The following is a 23,809-nucleotide window of genomic DNA, read 5'->3' as shown; positions in this document are numbered from 1 at the left end:
ATGGATCAGCAGTATCAAACAGTCAATACTAATTCAAGATATTTGGGGTTTGGCTGCTCAGCACAAAGAGGGAGACACCCTGTCAGCCCAACAACCTAAGATTTCCCCTTCTCTCTTTTACAGACTCATAATTTCTCTTTATTCACTTCAGTTCCAAGGATGGCCTCTAATCGTGAAGAGCCTGCCCCGTGTTCAAGAGTAAAACAGGAATTCCTTTATTAAAATTATTACAGACCTTCTCATTAATTGAAAAGACCTACCAAGATATGCAGACCAATTCAGTGGCATGAGTGCATAATTCCAGATACATAAGCGAATGTTGTAAAATGGGTATGTGTAAGACAAGAGTATTTCAAGCTAGTAAATGTTTTCATATATAACACCCCTCAGTTACTAAGTTAATTAAATTAGAAGGAAGCGAAACCTGGCAACTGCTTTCACTAATGGCTATATATGATTTACATCTAGTTTTAAGAGATCTAACAAATTGGGCACGAAACCGGCCACAGGCTGGACCCTATCAGATATTGCATTCATTTTGCACTGTCAGCACAGAGCAAAGGATATAAATTCAGAACAACACTTTATTCAAAGTAGTAAGAGGTACGTGGGATCTTCAGAAAGTTATTGCACTTTTATATTTTCGTTGTAAACGTTGAGGACGGAATAAGTAGTAATTGGTTGTGTCTGAGAGACTGAGAGAGAGCTTATAGTCAGAATTTAGCGCCATCTGATTTCCACCTTTTTGGACCGCTCAAACAAGCTTTAAGGGGAAGAAGATTTTCATGTGATGATGATGTGAAAGCAGCAGTGCATCAGTGGCAAAAAAAAAAATTTTGTTGATGGCATTCAAAAATTTGTCGCTCAGGTGGCGCAGCGGTAAAGCGCACGCTGTTCACCAGAGCTGAGATCTTGAATACATCGTATCGAAACTCGGCTCTGCCTTGCCAGCTGAGGCTGAGTGGCTACATGAACAACGATTGGCCTGTTGTTCAGATAAGGGGCGGGACTAAAAGCCGGGTGGGGACTAGTGCGATTACGACCTCTGCTGGCTGATTGATGGCGCCTGCATGGAGATGGGAAAGGAGTGCGGTAGGGGGTGTGGCCCTCCGTGCACAGCGCTGTACTGCACTGCGCTTATCAAGTGTGGGTGATAAGATGTTCGATTGCTGTGCACGTTTCTGAGGGGACGTGGAGCAGCCTTGTCCTCCCCAACCAGGAGCAGGGACCAGCATTAGTGAGAGGATGATTGATGGGTAGAAATTGGATGCATTAAAAGTGGGAGAAAAAGGGGTAAAATAAAAAAGAACTTGGTATGACACTGTGAAAAATGCACCGGAAGGCGACTATGTAGAAAAGTGATGTCATTTGTTTTAGAAATTCTTAATAAATAGAGTTAAAAAATTTGGAAAAAATATAGTCAGGACTAATCTCTTACTAAGCACATCCTGTTCCTCTAATAGAACTGAAATAATAATTCAGTTTATACTGGTAATACAATACTGGTAGCCAAGCATGCTTGTGGTAGTATGGGGGAGTTGGTCTAGGTAGTCTAAAAGGATCATATAGGTGTAAGTAATATTGCTGAATCCCTAACAAGCCAAAGGTGTGAAGCTGCTTACCCGTCTAGTCAGTGGGGAAGGTGTGCATGCTTAGAAAAGGAAGGACTAACATATAATTTTACAACACAGCATTATGTACTCTGTATAGTAAAAATACTGGACATCTAACTCCAAAATCATGAACAACAATACAGTGAAGCTGATTTTTCATGGGAAAGGCTTTACCCACAGTTCTGTGGAGTGTTTGAAAGAATATGTGTCCATTCAGGGCAGCGATAGCTCAGTGCTTGAGGTACTGGACTAGTAATCAAAAGGTTGCCAGTTCAAGCCTCACCACTGCCAAGTTGCCACTGTTGGGCCCCTGAGCAAGGACCTTAACCCTCAATTGCTCAAAAAAATGTGTTGTCATAATTGTAAGTCGCTTTGGATAAAAATGCCGAAAATGTAAATGTAAATTCAGTAAAAATAGCATTTGAAAGGTCAGTCACTGATTGAAACGAAAAGGCCTGATTTATATCAATTATTCGTCATTGTACAACAGGACACAGTCATGCTGCATCAGTAAAGGGCTTTTCCAGAGTGGCCACAAAGGTAAAAGCATATAATTTACAACCCCAAATCAGAAAAAGTTGGGACAGTATGGAAAATGCAAATAAAATAAAAATTCAGTGTTGCTTACATTTACTTTGACTTTTATTTGATTGCAGACAGTTTGAACCCAAGATATTTCATGTTTTGTTGGGATGGGGGTAATTTAGGGCTAGTAATGAGATGAAAAAAACAACTAAATAATGATGTGATTCCAAACAGGTGATGTCGACAGGTTATTGTAACCATGGTTTGGTACAAAAGCAGCATCCAGAAAAAGCTGAGTGTTTGATGAGCAAAGATGGCCATAGAATCTCCAGGCCTATAATGCAGGAATGGATGTTTATTAATAAATAATATGAAGTTAAGCAGACAAAATATGAAATACCCTGGTGGGGAAGTCCAGGTCCTTTCGGTGTGGAGTTTGCATGTTCTCCCTGTGTCTGTGTTGGTTTCCTTCAGGAGCTCCTGCTTCCTTCCACAGTCCAAAGACATGCAAGTGAGGTGAATTAGAGATACAAAATTGTCCATGACTGTGTTTGACATTAAACTTGTGAACTGATGAACCTTGTGTAATGAGTAGCTGTTCCTGTCATGAATGTAACCAAAGTGTGTAAAACATGATGTTAAAAATCATAATAAATAAACTTTTCTATGTAAAATATACATAATAAGAGTATCACCACTGTAAGCAGCCATTAAATGAAGAGGAAACACAGCATAAGAGAGAATAAGAGAGAGAGCTAAATGCTGTGAGATCACCACATTTTTGTAAGCTTTATAAAAGGTTTTGCCTAGCTGTGGGGCATAATTTTGTTGTTATTAGTATGTAAGTGTTATCCATCACACCTCACATATCTACTGTACATGTAAGTGCAAGCTGCACTGACTTTCTCAATGTGTTTTTACTCCATCATTGCTGTGTTGAAATATTTATTGCAGACAACACAGGAAGATCTAAGATTTGAACAGTACAGATGCTTTAGCTTGCTATTTCATTTACTTGCTCTGTAACTAAGTCCATTTGGGTTTTCCCCTTATTAAACTGTACAAAAGAAAAATGAAAAAAATTGAAGCATTTTTATATACACATATGATAAGGCTTACTCCGTCTTATCCATCTCGCTGCATCTGCATCTAATAACTGATAGGACCAAAAAACATGGCACTAGTTAAAGAAGTTAAAGTAATCACCATTACTGCTGATTGTGGCTCTGTTCCAAGGAGCACCAGTCATGTCTAATTAGTGTTTGATATCTATCCGATTTTCTCTTTAACCCACTAAAGGTATTAACTGTAAAAAAAAAAAAAAAACATCAATCTTTAAGGGTGGTGCTTTTTTCAAGAGACTTAAAGCTGGCCAGAAGTTTAGCTCATGCAACATTACTGGAACGATGAGCTCAAGTATGCCCAAGGCTGACTACTGACATTTAGGTTGATGGATTAGTTTTGTATAACTTTCTGGTGGTGCTAAATAAAGTTTTAATATGGGAAAATAAAACTCGTGGCCAAAATAACAGAAACAAAGTAGCAAAGGAAATCTGCAGCCTGCAATAGAAAAAGGGGATAGAAAAGGGATAGCACAGGAATAAAAGCTGTTTTTCACAACATGACAAGCTGCTCAGACCCCCTGCGACAACCAAGTTCTTGAAAAAAAAAGTAAAAAACACGAAATAATAATATAATAATTAAGTTTTATTTATAAGCGTCTTTCAAGGCACCCAAGGACACTGTACATATAAAATACAGCATATTAAATACAAGTGTATAAATCGACCAAATAAATCACGTGTAAAAAGTAACAAACACCAAGAATCTCTGTAATTTCTTAACGCTCATGGATAATAGCCAATTTTTAAAGGTGCTCACCTTTTCTGGGTTCATGGCCACCCCATTGGTCCTATAATGTACCCGAGAAATGAAATGGTAGCTACCCCAAACTCACACTTTTCTTCTTTCACGTAAAGTTGATTTTCCAGGAGTCTTGACGTCTTGACGTATGTTGTTCCCTGGTTGGAGAGTAAACTAAAATATCATCAATATATGCAATTACAAACGTCCCCAACATGTCCTGAAACACATCATGAAAAACACTGGGTGCAGAAGCCAGACTAAAAGGCATAACTAAATATTCAAGCAGATTGCCATTCATCCCCTGGTTTAATTCTGACTACTGTAGATTATAAGTGCAACAGAAATCCAATTTTGCCTCCTGAATGTATTGCTCCATGGAGCATTGCTCCTGGAGGAAGAGGGAGTATATGTTACTGTATGGGTGTGCAACCAGAGAGCAGGTTGACTGTGCAATCATGCGGCGATGCGGGGGTAGCCCACTTACTCGAGTCTTTACTAAATACCTCAGATTAGTAATTATATTTAACCGGAATTTGGAGAGTGAAGTCTGGGCTTTCTATAGTGATCATAAGTAACTGTAGCTGTGGGAAGCTTAAACATTTATTAAAACAATGTGTAGAGCAATGAGTAATTTCCTTTCTGTGCCATGAAATCTAAGGATTATGCCTTCACATCCACGACACCCCCAGTATAATGGGGTAATGAGTGCATGTAGTGATAAATAAGATTATAGTTTTTATGTGCAGCACATCTTCACGGGGACGGTGCAGTGTTTGACAAATCCTATGGGAGTCCTATCAATGGCCTTGATGCATAGTGTTGTTAAAGAGTCTGCACCAGAATATTCAACTTCTTTGCAGTAGTGGCATCCAAAACATCTCCGGCTGAACCTGAATCTATGAGTGCTGTGCAGGATCTGAACTAAAAAGTCTAACTCATTTTTTTTTTGTATATTGACAAATAACTCACCAGTGAGATGGTAGCGCAGGTGGGATCCGATTCAGGTGTGGGGGTCCGTCAAAGACATTTAAGGCACTGTCTCAGACGGTGACTAGGGTAGCCACAATAACAACAGAGGGTTTTTTGTCTTTGTCTTGCGCTTTCTGTCACATGGAGCTTTGTTGGGCCCTGCTGCATTGGCTCCTCAGGAGAATTTGTCACCGGGAATGCCAGTCTGTGCTTTGCCGCAGGTCGTTTTTGAAGCAAATTATCAAAACGGACGTCTAGATCAATTAGAATATCGGCGGAGGCCGATTTGTCAGAACAGGTGTCAAGATTCAGTCCCCTTCTAAATGCCGCCTTCAAAGCAGGCTCATTCTAGCCGCTCACTGCTGCAAATGTGTAAAATTCCAACACATACTCTCCAACATGCTCTTCTAGGATTTCCCATGTTGACTCCATAAAGTCATTGCACACTTAAGCGCCTTGCTGCCAAGTAGACTGATCACATGCACAATCTTACAGCAGTCAGTCATCCCTTCATGTCCCGAAATATATAATTCACACTGTATTAGGAATCCCTGACATCCAGCTGCCTCTCCGGAGTAGTGCGTCATGCCACGAGTGAAGCTGGCCCACTGACCTGACAGAAATCAGTCTAAGCTGATGTTCCCCCACTAATCATCCTTGGACAGACATTGCCTCTCTCAGGTGTTTAGCACCTGCTGTATTCATGATTTGTAATAGTAAGGTATCCTGTAACAAAGAAGGCTGGCAAGCAGTGTGATACAGGTGCAGGTTTTATTAGCAACTTGTGTGAACAGTATCGACAGTTTTGTGTATATAAATCTTATTATAAATAATAATATCAAGGGAAAGCATGTAAATAATAAATAATAATTGGCCAAGACCTGAGCCACAGGGAATACCAATCTAAAAGAGAGATAAATCTAATCTAATCTACCTGTCTATAAATATAAATTTTTGTCTGTCTAAGAGATTTGGCTGAAACCAGGATAGTACCAGATATGCCAACAGCTTTTTCAATTCCTTGCATAAATAGGAGTGCTCCAATATTAGTTGGCAGTCATTTTTCAAGTCATGTGTTATAGCAGAACTTATTAATGGCAGCAGTCAGCTCTAACAGAATAAAAATGTTCAATAACTTACAATCAGCTGCAACAATCAGGTCATTAGTAATCCTTAGAAGGGCAGTTTTAGTGCTGCCCTGGAACACTTCAAACTAATTATTGGAGTCAAGACGTTCTTTGAACTGAGAAGCAACAGCACACTCAAGAAGCTTTCCCAGGAAAGGGAGGTTAGTAATGGGTCAATAGTTGCTAAGATCTTCATTGTCAAGTCCAGCCTTTTTAAAACCTGAGTGATTGCTGCCAGTTTCAGGGGGGGGGGGATTGCATGCCAGAGTTAAGAGAAGCATTGACACTCATTGTTACAAGTGGACATAATGAGGAGAAATATGCTTTAACCAGAGGAGTAGGCATTGTTTCAAGTTGACAAGTAGTAGCTTTAGATGACAATCAGCTTTTAAACAAAACTAAAGAATGTCTGTAGAGCGGAGGTGGGAGAGAATCTGACTCATTTGCAGGGACTGAAGGTTGATGAATTGACCAATAAATGTTTATTTTTTCATTAAAAACATTTTTTAAAAATTACAGCAAAGGTTTGGCAAGGGAGTTATCAGAAAAGTGTTAGCAGGTCACTCCAGTTTATGCACAGTGGAGAAAAGTGCTCAATGATTGCCCTGACTATTACTTATAAAAGTGAAGAAGTCTTGGCTTTCCTAAGTTCCTTCTTGCAATGTTGTTAAGCTTAAGTTGATACTTCTTATCCCTTGAGCCAAACTCAATACCAAGCAATTCAGACTCCAGATGCATGGAATACATTTTTAATGCTGAAATGTGTAGGTTCAGTTGGCAGTGAGAGCTGTGGTATACATAATGTGGACAGCGAGCTATGCTCAGTACAGAGCAGAGTTTGTAAACATCAGAAATTGGGAAACTGGGCCATACACTTCATGTTCAAAAGTTCAGCATAAACATAGCAGGTGGTCATACCAGGTTAGCCCCATCTCCCAGTTTTCCAGAGAAGTAGGAATGCCCAGCACCAAGTTTATATGACAAAGTGCCAATAATAACACAGCTTTGAAGAATTCCACATTAGCCAGCTAAGCTTAGAACCGCTGACTTCAGCATACAACAAGAGTTTAACACATGTCACTGTCGCCTTACAGCAAGAAGGTCCTGGGTTTGATTCCCAGGTGAAAAGGTCCGGGTCCTTTCAGTGTGGAGATGCATGTTCTTCCTGTGTCTGCAGGAGCTCTGGTTTCCTCCTACAGTTCCAAAAACATGTAAGTGAGGTGAATTGGAGACCCAAAATTGTCCATGATTGTGTTTGACATTAAAACCTTTAACTGATGAATCACTACTTGTCCTGTCATGAATGTAACTAAAGTGTGTAAAACATGATGTTAAAATCCTAATAAATAAAATAAAAATAACCCAAGTAATATTCCAAGAGGTGACTTTAACTACTATCAAAGTAAATTTCTTGCAGTATACTTGTTTTTTAATCAAGTATTGCTTTCAGGTACTTTATCCACCACTGCATTTCACTTTGTGCTGCTTTAAATGTGCATTGTATTTCAGTCTTAGACAGCGAAGAATAAGTGACAAAATTAAAAGTAATCACTGTCCAATAACAATTAGAATTTGGAGGGGGTTAAGAAACCAGACAGAATCACTTCTAGCTGTAACTGAATCCAGAGATTTTTATTTATTTATTTGTTTGTTTTATGAAAGAGGAAATAAACACTTTAGTCAAGTCAAATTTATTTACATTGTCTCAAAGCAACTTTACAGAATCCAGGACAGACAGACAAAAAACCCCTATTGAGCATGCCGAGGGCGACATTGGCAACATCCTCACTTCAAAGCTGAGGATGGTTTAGTCACAGACGACTAAATGCTTTTCAAAACTGAGTGGCTTGTAGACAACATGGGACAGAATACAGTAACTTAACTAAAGATGGACAGCTCATTACAGTTTGAACTGATAGACAACACACAGACACTCACTACACTCCCACCTACACTGTTGCTATATATTAAAGTATGTTGTATATTCTTTTTCTCATTAACATTTACTCTGTATTGTGTACCCGCCAAATCCACACTTGTTTTTTCTTGTCCCTTCATTTTTTTAGGTCTGAAAATGTGTCATGTATTTATTTTACTGTTGTAGATACTATATCTATTATCTATTGTTGTAGTGTTAAATACGATATATAATCTATTATTGTAGCGTTTCAGTTTGTCTTTAATTCTGCTCCTTAGTGACAGGTCTAGTTTGGCTTTAATTAATACCAGTTTAATTAGTCACTTATTAACCAAGAAGTGTCCCATATTCTAAACTGTGGTTATACTTATCACCAATTAGAGACTAAAAACCCCAACATAAATATTTAATGAGTCAATCTAGGTATTTAATGAGTCAATTTATTTAATGAGTCAAGAATTTAATGAGTATTTAATGGGATTTAAACAAAGCTTACAGACAGCAAAGTCTAAATGATGCTAGGCATGAAATCTGCTCCAGACAGTGAATTGGCTCTGATTTATCAGATGTCTGACCCTAAGTTCACTTCTGCAATGATAATGCTGGTAGGTGGTAATTAATAAGGAATATTATAAGTTTTATTTTACTCTGATTCAGTTCTACAGGCACTGTCATTATTGAAATTTTTGGAATACATGAAAGCTTTGCTTTAAAAAAAAGCTGCATAGCTCTCTCAATGCAATATCTACATCAGACTGTGGGGGCAAAATCAAGCATTCATGGCAGGTAGTAATTAATGTGCTTTTGCATTATTGATGAGCCTTCTGCCCACTCTGGTGTTAAGTTTGGGACACATTACTCTTTCAGGAAGAGATGGAGGAAATATTTTCTCTGTGCACAGGGTATAAATCACAGAGCATTATACTGTTCAGTCATATTATTATTTGAAGCATGGTTTGAAGCAAAGCTTCTTCCAAGTGGGACAGAATCAAATACAAATGCAATGCTGAGAATAATTGCCCTGCCTAAGGGTTCAGCAGTTTGTCCTGGAAATCTACAATTCCCAGGTTAGAACTACCTAGCTACCACTGTTTACATACTATTTGAAAGTCAGGTTTGTCAATGAATTTCATAGTATAAATGAAATAATCAATCATCGTAATCATTACAGATAAATAATATTTATCAACTGTCTTACAGATAAAATCTCAACTGTTTGACACTAAAAAAGATAAACCTCCTTCTACTTACTACATGGCAGAGATGGGGACTCGAGTCGCACGTAACTCGCAAAAAATGACTTGTGTACCACAAAAGTCAGCAACATTAGTTACGTGTGACAATTATATATATATATATATACAGTATATATATATATATATATATATGATCCAACATCATTCTGATCGTGTCATTTTCTGCTCTCTAATAACGCTCCGGCCGTCTTAACCCGCAAATCACGCAATGGGTTAATGTTACAGCCAGCTTCCCTACTTAAAATGGAATACCCTACGTACGGAATACCCTATGTAGTGCACTTCACAGTAACAAATAATGGAATGCTCCTACATAATTGGTGCTAATGATCGTAAAAACCACTTTCTGAACCAATCAGACCTTCTGATTTTAATTATTAGTAAAAAATGCTGTTATTTGCATTTATTCAGTTTGCGTCACACAGATGATTGTCAATGAAACGCTTGATTGGCTTTCTAACGAGTTCGTGTTTAACTTCACAACTGGGTAAAGTTTGGAGGTTTTTAATTATAAGCACATTTACAAAATAACAGATTATATTCCTAATGGGAGAGAACACTGTTATAAATTTAACAGCATCTGGAACAAGGTAAGGTAAGCAGTATTTGACCGCTGTGCTGTAATTTGCAATGAAAACAAAACGTCAGTTTAAGCTTTTAACTGGTACCTAGGAAAGTAAAGGCACTAAGTAAAATGGCAAAATACAGTCAATAATCTGTTGTTGTTTCTTTATCTAAACTGACATATTATTTGTTTATTTCTACGCTACATTTCCAATATATGTTTTGTGTATATTATATTGACTCGTGACTTGACTCGGACTGTAGCCTAAAGACTCGTGACTTGACTCTAGCATAAAGACTCGTTCATAAAGGCATAAAGGCTCAACTCGAACTCGTATTTTGTGACTTGTGAACATCTCTGCTACATGGTGTGTCAGATCTGTGTCAGTTACAGTTCATTATGTAACAATATGTAATGAAGGTGTCCAAGAACTGTATCAGAGTAAAAGAACCCATTTTATAAAATAATATTTCTTATTAATTGCTACCCACCATTGCTTAGGATCGGCATTGTCACTGCAGGAGTGAACTCGGTCAGACTTCTGATAAATCAGAGCCAATTGACTGCCTGTAGCTGATTTCATGTATAGCATAATTTAGGATCTGCTCTCTGTAAGCAGTGTGTAAATCAAAGCTAAGCACGTAGGAAATTAGCCATCCATGCTGTGTGCTTAACGTCTCAGCAAATGTCTGGTTTTTATGTGATGTCTGTCGCTGTTATTGAACGCAGTTTGAAGTTCTATCGTCAGGCTGGACCATGGGTAAACAGTCTCTCTCAGAAAGTCAAGCATATGTTGACACACACACACACACACACACACACACAGAGACTAGTGCATACATACACAGGGAAGGATTAGCATGCCTGTCTCATCCACTCAAATGATTAGTAGCAGGCCTTGGCCCTGACCACTGAAACCAAACTTTCCTATGTATTACACACAAAAAGGACCACATCATAAAGCTACAAAAGAAAAGTTAGCATGTTCACCATATGAGGTAGTAAAAGTGCTAAAATTGATCCTTCATCTTTTTCCAAGTCAATTATTTACATTTAAAAATAATTGGATTGCACTTATGAACCTATCAGGAAAACTAAGCACAACCTTTATTATAGGATAGATACCATTATAGGATAGTAATTAGGTTTACCTAAGAGAGCTGATGCACAGAAATGTTCATTATAGCTGTTAACAAGGTCTCTCTATAATCTGCAAGAGGGTGCGAAGAGTGCATGGCACAGTGTATTGTGGGTCTGCTGAGGCTTGATATCTAGGTCATCCTTATTGGAGTTGTCTTAATACTCATATTTTGTGTTCACAGAGGACATAGAAGTTTATGAACCAGTACATAGCAAGGCTTCGAGAAGAAGCATGATCAACAACCTTGAAAGATAACCAGCAGTGATAAGCTTAATAAGTTTGAGAGGGCAAGACAAAGGAAGTTAAATGATAATGATAAGGGTTTATTTTATTATTTCCATAACACTAATAAAGAAGAAATATGAGCGATCAACATTTTAAATATTTTTTAAAAAACACTATTCCAAAGCTTATGGACATTACAACATAAAAGAAATCTGTTAGATTTACAACAGATGATCTACTGTTGCTAAATGAGGAGATCATTGTTGGCTATCCTGCTTTAGCAGATCAGCAAGACATAGAAAATAAACATGTAGCTTTAAAGCTCAATTTACAGGAAGTTCATTTAGAATTTAACAGGCAAAATTTAGTTTTTAAGATTGGTTAAAATAGCAGAAATTGATAAAGTTTAATAAAAGATACTGCAATCAGGTTTTATAGTTATTTTTCTGTTTTCTTCTCACTTTATAATTCACACCTATAGTAAAGTACTAAAGTAACATACTCTAGTAACTGACACTTCTAAAGAATAGAACTAAAAAAATGATTATAACATAGTAAATTATCATTTGTTTTACACATTTGTATGCTTTGGGGCAACTCTGAGACAACTTTTTGGGGAAGGTTCTTTCCTTTTGGTGTGAAAGAAGTTCAATGGCTTGCACAAAACTTTTTTCTCAACCTGACCAAAACACTTTGGATGAAAAATGTTGACTGTTTACAGTAAAAGAAACAAGTAACAAGAGTTTTTAATAGGGCAATAGAGGCATCAAAACAGGTAGATACTGGTGAAATCCTACTTTCTTACCTATAACTGCTTGCTATTTGTGTTGCCAGTTGCCAAATTTGACAATAATTATGGCCTCATGAAATACCTTGCTTATCGGTTCAGCCAATTACTGCTGGGGTCAACATTATTTGCATATATAAAAAGCTGATATGTTCAGAAATAAGTGGATATGTACCAACTTTGCATTATTAGAATATATTTCTTATATTTTGTTTATGCATTTTCTCCCCGTTTTCTTCTTTTTTTGTAGCGCGTCCAATTGCCCGATTGCGTCATGCTTCCTCTCCACCAATGCAGATCCGGCTTAATCCCACCCCTATTTAAACAAAAGGCCAATTGTTGTTTATGTGGCTGCTCAGCCCAGCCGGCAGGCAGAGCTGAGATTTGATACGATGTGTTCGAGATCCCTGCTCTGGTTCCAGTGTGTGTTTTTACCGTTGCGGGAACATTATTTGAATATTTTAATACCATGTCCAACTATATTTAACAAAAAGTTGACCTGTTACCATACATGCAGTCATTAAAAAAAAAGAAAGAAAGAAAAACAGTATATAACATGGACAGGATTAAAGGATACTCTATTTGTAATCCTTGTTTTCACAAACTTTAGCAATATTGACAGCCTTAAAATGTGCTTTGTAGCCATCTGTAAGCTTCTTCCATCTGTTGGTAGTTTCTTCCACTCTTCTTCTGCCATTCTCTTAAACTTTTAAAGGTTTGTGGGGTTTATTTTACCAATAGCAGATTTCAGTTCTTTTTGAAGATTTTTAATTGGGTTGAGATCAGTCTTATTGCTGGCCAGTTTAAAAAAGTAATTTTTTAATCTTCCTATTCATTCCTGTGTACTTTTGGATGTGTCCTTTGGTCATTATCCTGCTGTAGAACCCATTTTGTTCCATTTAAACCTAGTTTTATTACACTTGGGAGAACATTTTGCTCTTAAATGCTCTGATAATGTTACATGGCAGCTGCTGTCATTTGGCTGTGAGCCAGGTTGAGTTGTGTCTTTCTGCATTGCCATTTTGGCCAGCAGAGGGGGCACCAAAGCGCAGATAATTGATTTGTCAGTTTCTCCAAACATAATCAATATTTTACTTTATCTAAAGCCATGATACCATGCTGCTCTGTCTGGTCCAGTTTTCTGCTGGTGTGTGATACCAGCACACGTATTTCTTTTTTTTTTTTTTTTTCCCTTTTTTCTCCCCCTTTAGCACATCCAATTGTTTAATTTGCATTGTGCTTCCTCTCTGTCTATGCCGAACCCTGCCCTGACCGAGGAGATCGAAGCTAACCCATATCCCCTCCGAAACATGAGCAGCAGCCGGATGCATTTTTGCCACCCACACATTGATGAGTTTGGCGCCACCTAGCGTTGCATGCGGAGAGACACACCCTAAGGGCACTCTTCCTCATCTCTGTGCAGGCGCCTCTAATCAGCCGGCAGAGGTTGTAATCGCATTCTGACAGAGAGAGACCCACATCCGGTTCTTTGTCCCACCCCCCAACTGAGCAACCGGCCAATCGTTGCTCATACAGCCACTCAGCCTTGAACCGGTGAGGCAAAGCTGGATTCGATACGAGGTACTCAGAATCCAGCTCTGGTTGCAGCGTGTCTTTTTACCGAAGGAAAATCATCCGCGGCTTCAGCTTTTTGGCCTCATACAGTAATCGCCTTGGGAGATCGAATTGCCCTAGAGATGGTGTGGTATCCCGTTACCAGAGTGGACTTTGCCCATAGACCCACGTTATGTGTGGGCAGCACCAGTTGGTGGGATTGGGGTGCCGACTGTGCATTGCCGGTCCCAGCTCATTCTGAGGGTTCCCTATCTTTCCTTTTTTGTTGCAGTTTTTGTGTCCTTCATTTGTTACTTTGTTACTGTTATTTTGGCTACCATACTGAATTGTGATTGTCCCCTTTGTCAAGACGCGACCTGCCCCATTACAGATATTCTTCTGATTACATTGTTCCTGTAACATGTTCAGGTCCTCCAGTTCCAGAGGCAGCACAGCATCTCCCACAACATAATGGATTTTCCACTATGTTTCACTATAGGTAGGGTGCAGTTTTCTTTATATGCTTCATTTCCTCATCTATAAACATAACCCTGATGTGCACTGCCAAGTTTGAGCTCTAGTTTGGTTTCATCTGTCCATAAAATATTTTCTCAGAAGGTTTGTGGTTTCTTTATGTAAGTTTTGGCAAAGTTTAGTCGCTCTTTTGAACCAGTGGGGTCCTCATAGAGCCATGTTTTGTTCATTGTGTTGAGTATGGTATGGGCTAAAACCATCAGAAGTCTCCAGCTTCAAGTTCTTTGAAGAGTCTCTTTGCCAGATTTCAAACTTCATTTTGTGTGATTGTCTCACCGATTAACTTCAGGAAGTCAGGATGCCAATGTCTTTGGAGATAGTCTTGTACCTTTAAGACTGCTTGTGCTAAGTGATAATAGCGTTTAATAGGCAGCTCTCTTATCTTGCCATTGTGAACAAGGAACAGGGAATAAAACTGCCCTTTGTTAGCATCAAAGCCACCATTCATAGGCCAATTAAAGTCATGTAACACTGACAAGGGTGAAGACAGGTGGGTCTAATTTTTAATTAATCACATATTAGCCTGATTTTGTCCTTATTTCTAATGGGACAAATGATGCCATTAATTGTGTCCTGGCATTGTTTCACCTTGTATGATTTTTTGTTTATTTTTATGTCTTGTGTTTTTTGTATCAAACAAATGATATAATATGCATCCAACCATTTAAACTAAGTACTTTATTTCAGGAGATATTTTACATGGTGTACATAATATTAGGGTTGCCAGTAATGTTGATCGCAACTGTAGGACTGCATCCCAAAGTACTAAACACAGTGTACTGAACAAAGTACTGAACTATATACTGAACACAATAGTATTCCAAATGAGTTCACTGCCAAAAGATTTATCACTATTAAAACATACACTGATCAGCCATAACATTAGAACCACCTCCTTGTTTCTACACACACTGTCCATTTTATCAGCTCCACTTACCATATAGCAGCACTTTGTAGTTCTACAATTACTGACTGTAGTCCATCTGTTTTTCTGCATGCTTTGTTAGCCCCCTTTCATGCTGTTCTTCAATGGTCAGGACCATAGAGTAGGTATTATTTAGGTGGTGGATGATTCTCAGCACTGCAGTGACACTGACATGGTGGTGGTGTGTTAGTGTGTGTTGTGCTGGTATGAGTGGATAAGACACAGCAATGCTGATGGAGTTTTTAAACACCTCACTGTCACTGCTGGAATGAGAATAGTCCACCAACCAAAAATATCCAGCCAACAACGCCCTGTGACCACTGATGAAGGTCTAGAAGATGACCAACTCAAACAGCAGCAATAGATGAGCGATCATCTCTGACTTTACATTTACAAGGTGGACCAACTAGGTAGAAGTGTCTAATAGAGTGGACAGTGAATAGACACGGTATTTAAAAACCCCAGCAGCGCTGCTGTGTCTGATCCACTCATACCAGCACGACACACACCTACACACCACCACCATGTCAGTGTCACTGCAGTGCTGAGAATAATCCACCACCTAAATAATACCTACTCTGTGGTGGCCCTGACTATTGAAGAACAGGGTGAAAGCAGGCTAAAAGTATGTAGATAAATAGACTACAGTCAGTAATTGTAGAACTACAAAGTGCTTCTATATAATAAGTAGAGCTGATAAAATGGACAGTGAGTGTAGAAACAAGGAGATGGTTTTAATGTTATGTTTTATTGATTTACAGACTATGCAGACTAGACTAGATTATGCAGTGATTATAGTATACAATTATTTTTTTCATTATTACAAAATAATTAGGTGAGACTATTAAAATTTCTAAAAGCATTGGTTGAATTAGGTGACATAAAACTCTACTGAAATGTTCTAGAAATTTTAGGAGTACACTGTAAACCAGTCACAGGGTACAAAAAGTATATTTAATGAAAGCACTACAGCGAAGTTGTTTATATCCTGAAGAAGACAGTTTAGCGGATGTTCTGATGGATGAGTAAACCATACAGACTGTAAATGTTATTGTATTTATCTGTCTATGAGCGTGTTGGACATCCAGTTTCAAAAACAAATAGTTTTAAAATAGAGTGATATCTAAGTGATCTATTCTGCTATAACAACAGCCACTCTTCCTGAAAGACTTTTAACAAAACTCTAAAGTATGTCAGTGGAAATGTCTGCACATTAACATAAAAGAGCATTTGTATGGCTGGGCACTAATGTTGGTCAAAAAAAATCTTGATTAATGCTTCAGTATATTTCAAAGTTGTTAAATAGGACTGAGGTCAGAGCTCTGTGCAAGCCACTGGAGTTTCTTTAAATCAAGCTTCTCTTCATGTCTTTATAGACCTTGGTTTGTGTACTCAGCCATGCTGGAACAGGAAAGAGCCCTACATAAACTGTTGCTACATTGAAAGCATATAATTTCTTTTATATAATTTATTACACCTGTTAGCAATTGATGTGGCTGAAACACATTCATAAAAAAAAATAGAAGAGGTGTTTTTTCTTTATCAGTACAATAATGTGCCTGATCTTCTTTACTCCTTTAGGTATGATTATGTGGAAGTGGAGGATCCGGATGGAGGAATAGTTCTGGGTCGATGGTGTGGCTCTCAGACCACTCCTGGCCTTCAGGTTTCCAAGGGGAATCAAATTCGCATTCGCTTTGTATCAGACGAGTACTTTCCGTCAGAGCCAGGATTCAGTGTGCACTACTCTCTGTTACAGCAGGTAAGCACTGTCTCAGTGATTCACATTAACTAAACACTGTAATTATGATTTATATAACAGGCTGGTGATTGTATGAGAAAAAAAAGGCTCTTTATATTTGGCTTCCTAAAACATTCCATAAAGAGAATGTTACATGACAGTTTGTGAGGCTGTTTTTCTCCTATTGAAATGAGTGAATCATCTAAAAGAAGTTGAATTAGTAAAGTCACTGGACCTGTGATGATGTAAATGGAGATTGACAATGTCAAAAGTTGTAATATAACATACACTGATTAGCCATAACATTAAAACCACCTCCTTATTTCTGCACTCACTGTCCATTTTATCAACTCCACTTACCATATAGGAGCACCTTGTAGTTCTACAATTAGTTTAGTCCATCTGTTTCTCTACATACCTTTTTAACCTGCTTTCACCCTGTTCTTTAATGGTCAGGACCCCCACACTAACACACCACCGCCATGTCAGTGTCACTGCAGTGCTGAGAATGATCCACCACCCAAATAATACCTGCTCTGTAGTGGTCCTGGGAGAGTCCTGACCATTGAAGAACAGCATGAAAGTGGGCTAACAAAGCATGCAGAGAAACTGATGGACTACAGTCAGTAATTGTATAACTACAAAGTGCTTCTATATGGTAAGGGAAGCTGATAAAATCGTGATAAGTGTAGAAACAAGGAGGTGGTTTTAATGTAATGGTTGATCGGTGTATATATAACAATGGTTCCATATTTTGTCTGATAGTGATTACATTTATTTCTGAATTTAGAAATAACAAACATAGGAGGGTGAATTCCTCGTGTTAAGACTTGATAGTTTATCCACATAAAACAGGACAGTCAATAGCAACTTATTAAACAATCTGGGCAAAGAAGTTAATGAATGAAGAGAATACTTGGTTATTTTATGTCTCATTACCTTTGTTTAACCAGAATACAACTAATTTGTTGCATTTTAGGTAGTAAAATTAGTTACTTTAAACAAGTGTTTATTACTGGGGCATGGATGGTAGGAATTGTACTCACAGACTCAACTGGGTAAAGTTTCAGTAAAATAAAGTTTAAAATAGGGTTGGAAACTGTTTAAAAGGGCATATTCTATGCTTGTGGTGCTTTTGCATTAGAATAGTGTAAGAGTGTAAGGTGTGTGGCTAGATTGTCAAACAATTTATTAATATAAGTTGTTCTGACTGATCACCTGATCAAAGTGATGGAACAGTCCTATTACAATGCTGCAATATTCTTTGAGATAAAGTTACATGAAAATCTATATCAAGACATAATCTATTTCTGTCTCAATAAGGAGAGCTCCACCGGAATGCTGATCCTGCATAAACAGGACAGTAGGTTTTACTAGACAGTTTAACACATATTGAACCATTGGAACCAATGTGTGCACTCTATGACTATTGAAATACCAATATAGAGACTTTCACAAACTAAAAAATCTTGAATGATCGTGATCGGCGATCACTTAAACGTTTGGTGAAATCAAATGGTAGAAAAACAACAGTAGAACTCAGAGATATGTTTAATAGTGAAAGTAAGAGCATTTCCACACGCACAATGCAAAGGGAACTCAAGGGATTAGGACTAAACAGCTGTGTAGCCTTAAGAAAACCACTTGTCAGTGAGGCTAACCGGCAAAAACGGCTTCAATTTGCTAGGGAGCATAAAGATTGGACTCTGGAGCAATGGAAGAAGGTCATGTGGTCTGATGAGTCCAGATTTACCCTATTCCAGAGTGATGGGCGCATCAGGGTAAGAAGAGAGGTGGCTGAAGTGATGCACCCATCATGCCTAGTGCCTACCGTACAAGCCTGTGGAGGCAGTGCTATGATCTGGGGTTGCTGCAGTTGGTCAGTTCTAGGTTCAGCAACATTCTTGTGCCCAAAGAATGAGGTCAGCTGACTACCTGGATATACTGAATGAGCAGGTTATTCCATCAATGGATTTTTTCTTCCCTGATGGCACGGGCATATTCCAAGAAGACAATGCCAGTATTCATCGGGCTCAAGTTGTGAAAGAGTGGTTCAGGGAGCATTTTCACACATGGATTGGCCACCACAGAGTCCAGACCTTAACCCCATTGAGAATCTTTGGAATGTGCTGGAGAAGACTAGCGCAGTGGTCCAAATCTCCCATCATCAATACAAGATCTTGGGGAAAAATTAATGCAACTCTGGACAGAAATAAATGTTGTGACATTGTAGAAGCTTGTGGAAACGATGCCACAGCGATGCGTGCCGTAATCAAAGCTAAAGGCGGTCCAATGACGTATTAGTGTGTGAATATTAGAGTGTGTGACCTTTTTTTTTGGCCAGGGAGTATATATGTGTGTGTATATATGTATATATACAGTATATATTGTTACTTTATTGCAGACAGTATGAAGCCAAGTTTTGTCATGTTTTATGTGTTCCACTTCATTTTTATTTGGTAATATACATCCACTCTTGCAATTTAGGCCTGCAACACATTCCAAAATTTGTTGGGATGATAATGCATTTACCACTTTGTAGTGTTGGCCTTCCTTGAAAGATATTTTGACACCAAGGATACCAAGTGTTTCAGGTGTTACTTTTTAGGTGTTTGTCCCATTCTTTGTGCACCCATGACAAACTGATGAGCAAATATGGCCAGAGGATCTCCAAAGATTCAGCCTTTCCTGGATGCTACTTTTGTACCAAACCCTGATAACAACCACCTGTTGACATCACCTGTTTGGAATCACTAGCCCTAAATTGCCCCTGTCCTAACTTTTTTGAAATGTGTTGCAGGCCTGAAATGCAGGAATAAAGGTTTATTAATAAATGAAATGAAGTTGAGCAGACAAAACATGAAATATCTTTGGTTCAAACTGTCTGCAATCAAATAAAAGTCAAAGTTAATGTAAGGAACACTGCATTTTTATTTTATTTGCATTTTTTAGAGTGTCCAACTTTTTCTGATTTGGGGTTGTAGACCTAAATTGCCCTGCCACCTTTTTTTTGGATTGTATTGCAGGCCTAAAATGCAAGAATGGATGTATATTAACAAATGGAATTAAGCTGACCAGAGAAAACATGAAATATCTTTGGGTTGTAGATCAATGTGTAATAGAACTGTTTGGATGGCACCATACTAAGATATTTTATTATTATTATTTTTATTTTGTTTTTGAGCCCAATGATTTCAAGTAGAGCTTAACCTACTGGAACCCTAAACACGATAAAATGTAATTAAATAGTTATAAAGAGCATAAATAAATGGTATCACCTTTTGAAATGGTTCTAATTCAATATAAAGTGCTATTGTGTGCATTTACAAATTGACAAATTGTCTATCTTGGTGTACAGTCCTATTTAGTAACACAGTAAACATGCAAAAGAAAAACATGTTTAAAAGGGCTCTATGTAAAACTGAAACAACTGATCCCAGATTAAAAAAAAAAAAAGGATTTATCTACTTTTCACTTTTTCACTTGGCATCCTAATGTTTTGTGAATCATCCTGGAAAAACTCTGAATAACATGTTAAGGCATTATAGTTGAAAGACTGATTTGTTTTTAAGGAATTACTGTTCTTTTTAACTGTAAAAGTGGGAGTATTAAAGCTAAACCTAGGATAAAAAGCAATACCACTTAGTGTCACTCTACACTCTTTGTTTGAGTTTCTGTTATTCCCCCTCCTCATCCTTGACCATAATAACTTTCTGTCCTCTGTTCTTTTTCTGTTCTTGCTCCCTTCATCCGTTTCTCCACTTAGACCACACACATGCATCCAGAGCCTACTCTCTCCATTACTTTCTCTAACAAAAGCTGTCAGCTCAAACCATTCCATATATTTAAAACCTGTCACTCAGTTATTGCTTGTGCCACTCGTCTGGGTAAACACTCTTCCCAGTCTAATCACTTACAGCTAAATAAGCTCTTTTCTGAAGCTAATGAGGTTTAAGAATGCTACATAAAAGAGGTCAGACATAGTTTTCTCTACCTCTATTCTTCGTTTTAATCTTAGAGCAAGTCAAATTGATTATGAAGCCTTTTACTAAATAAGGAGGTGTTTGGGATAGAGCTTAGGTACATTTCCATATGGAGTGAGTTTCCACTGGTGGACTGAAAATGACCTGGTCATATAAGAGTCTTTTTACTCAAACAGTGACAAAAGAGGATGAATGGATTAATATACAATTTGCCAAGTAGAACCACAGTGCAAGGAAGGATAAATATATTAGAGAAGCCCTGGTTTGGTTCCTGTCAAAACACCAACAAGAACACTAAACCATGAAGCAAAAAATGTTGTAAAATGTAATGAACAAAAATGGATATTTATTGTGAGGAAAAAGTTAGGACACCCTATGCCCTAATAGCTGGTATTTCCCCCTTTGGCTGAAATAACCTCAATTAGACATTTCCTATAACCATCTACCAGTCTTTGACATCGACTGGGAGAAAGTTTTTTCCCACTCCTCTATGCAGAATTTCTTCAGCTGTATGAGGTTTGAGGGGTTTCTTGCATGCACAGCCCATTTCAAATCACCCCACAGCATCTCAATAGGATTAAGATCCGGGCTTTGACTTGGCCATTCCAGAACTCTCCATTTCTTTCTTTTGAGTCATTCCTTGGTAGATTTACTGGAATGTTTTGGGTCGTTGTCAAGCTGCATGGTCCACTTCCGCTTAAGTTTCAGTATCTGGACAGATGGTCTTACATTTTTCTCAAGCACCCTCTGATACAGTAAAGAATTCATCATGGATTCTTTTGGTTTAGGCCAAACATGTCTTCTCTTACTGTGCGCAAATAATTCAACTTTGGATTCATCTGTCCAAAGCACATTGTTCCAGAAGTGTTGGTCTTGGTCTAGGTGTTCTCTGTCAAACTTTAGTCTTGCTCTGATGTTTTTTTGACAGCAAGGGTTTCCTCCTTGCTCACCTCCCATGAAAAACAAACTTGTGCAATCTCTTTCTGATGGTAGATGCATGTACCTTGCTATCAGCTGTGGCAGGAGCTACCTGTAGGTCCCGTGAGGACATTGTAGGATTATTGAAGACTTCTTTACCCATCTTGCAGTCTGCTCTAGAGCTGAACTTGCTAGGATGGCCTGAACTGGCCATGTTGGCAGTTGTTTTAAATGTTCTCCACTTGTAAAGTATTTTCCGGACAGTAGAATGGCTGATTTCTAATTGTTTTCAGATCTTTTTAAATCCCTTCCCAGACTCATATGCATCTACAACCTTCTTTCTGAAGGCCTCAGAGAGCTCTTTAGATCTTAACATGGTGATACCACTCACTTCAACAATCGAGCAAACCAAACTAATGTTTGAGGTTTAAATAAAACTGATGTCCTCTATCGATGGTTTAATCATTGCAGCTGATGTGGTGCACTGGATTCTAATTTTAGACATTTTAAGTAAAAATAAATGTGGGGGTGTCCTAACTTTTTCCTCACAATAAATTTCAATTTTTGTAAATTAATTGTTTAAAAAAGAATTAAAACCCCACAAATCAATGAAGCAATGAAGCTAAGTCACTGTCGACAATTTCATCTTTAAGACATCTCAGGTACGAAATAAATAACAGTACTGTAGTTCATTCATGAATGTGTGTAAAAGACGTTGTGGTTTCATAAACCTTTTAATTTTTGAAACCAATTAATTATAAATATCAATATATACTAATTTGTTTGTTTTGTTTACATGACCTTGATCTTGACAATTTATTTTCTTTATTAGACATAACAAAAGTGATCTCTGCTACAGTTATGTTTACCAAAATTTAAATAGTACTGTTCCTTTTTGCTCCCCAAAAAAGCTCATCCATGAGAAGTTTTTCTAATTGTGGTGCAGTCAGTTCTATCATTCTAGCCAGACTGACCTTCTCACCTCACATCCTGCCTGTAATAATAGGTGAGATATTTCCAAGGTTCTAGTCATAACTGCTGCCCGAGAACACCACTTTCCATTTCCGACTCAGCTGTGCTTCAGTTTCCCCCCTTTAATTTTCACTTCCGCAGTTTTTGCATGGCACATTTAAAGAGGATTATTTTCCTCCCTAAAACTTAATAGTTATACTCACCTTTGCTGTCTGATGCCTGCCAGTTTTCTTTCTCGTGCTTGTTTATATATACCTTTAAACTTGTTTTGGCATTATTTACCACTCCTGAATTCAATCTCAGATTGCTTATTGGTTTCCCTTACTCTAACTTTGTTTTCTTTCTGGTAAAAAAAAGTCACCATGAAAACGGCAGGTCCAGCTGCAGAGAAACTGAAATGAAACCGACATGACCAGCTGTGGAGAAACTGAATATTTCCTGAAGTAGATGTGTTTTAAACAACCTCTGGTCTAGTCTACAGTTTGGGTTTAGTGTGTGGTTTGTTTTGTATTAAGGATGAGCAAGTGCTGAGCAATGGTTCCAGGCAGTCAGTCTGGTTCCTGGCAAACACATTACCACTTGCAATTATGCAGTGTTCTGTCATGGTTTGATTCCAGTCCTAATTTTGGTACATAAACAATTTTGATTCTCTATTCATAAACACGTGTCTCCACCATCAGTTTTGGAAAGCTTATTCCAACAGGTTTTGCAGTTGTTGTTGTTGTTGCCATCATGCCAATTACATGGTAGGATGTGGTGACTTATTGGTTTTCTTTCTGAGAAGAGTAATGTTTGACTTTAAAATTACAGTGTTGTTAATGTTTTTATACAATTGAGGTTATAAGTTTACATACACTTATATGTATCCCCTTCACAGATTTCGTCAACAAAGTAAAGCTTTAGCAAGTTTTTTTGGATATCTGGGGCTGCAAGGTGGCTCAGTGGGTAGCACTGTCGCCTTACAGCAAGAAGGTCCTGGGTTTCATCTCCAGGTGGAGTGGTCCAGGTCCTTTCTGTGCGGAGTTTGCATGTTCCCCCTGTGTCTGTGTGGGTTTCATCCGGGAGCTCCGGTTTCCTTCCACAATCCAAAGACATGCAAGTGAGGTGAATTGTCCGTGATTGTGTTTGACATTAAACTTGTGAGCTGATGAACTACTGTGTCTGCCATGAATGTAACCAAAGTGTGTTAA

At 38.1% G+C, this 23,809-nt stretch overlaps 1 protein-coding gene across 1 annotated transcript in view; it reads left to right on the top strand.

Annotated features, from left to right (window-relative positions):
• pdgfc (platelet derived growth factor c) overlaps positions 1-23,809 on the top strand; it is a 128,134-nt gene that overhangs the window by 93,806 nt on the left and 10,519 nt on the right. The window contains exon 3 of the mRNA XM_062999877.1: positions 16,587-16,767. Coding sequence (XP_062855947.1) covers positions 16,587-16,767 — 181 coding nt within the window. The remainder of the gene's footprint in view (positions 1-16,586; positions 16,768-23,809) is intronic.

Source organism: Trichomycterus rosablanca, chromosome 8, assembly GCF_030014385.1.
Source record: "Trichomycterus rosablanca isolate fTriRos1 chromosome 8, fTriRos1.hap1, whole genome shotgun sequence".
Lineage (NCBI taxonomy): Eukaryota > Metazoa > Chordata > Actinopteri > Siluriformes > Trichomycteridae > Trichomycterus > Trichomycterus rosablanca.
Note: the sequence above shows the minus strand (reverse complement) of the source record. Positions and strands in the feature narration are given on the sequence as shown.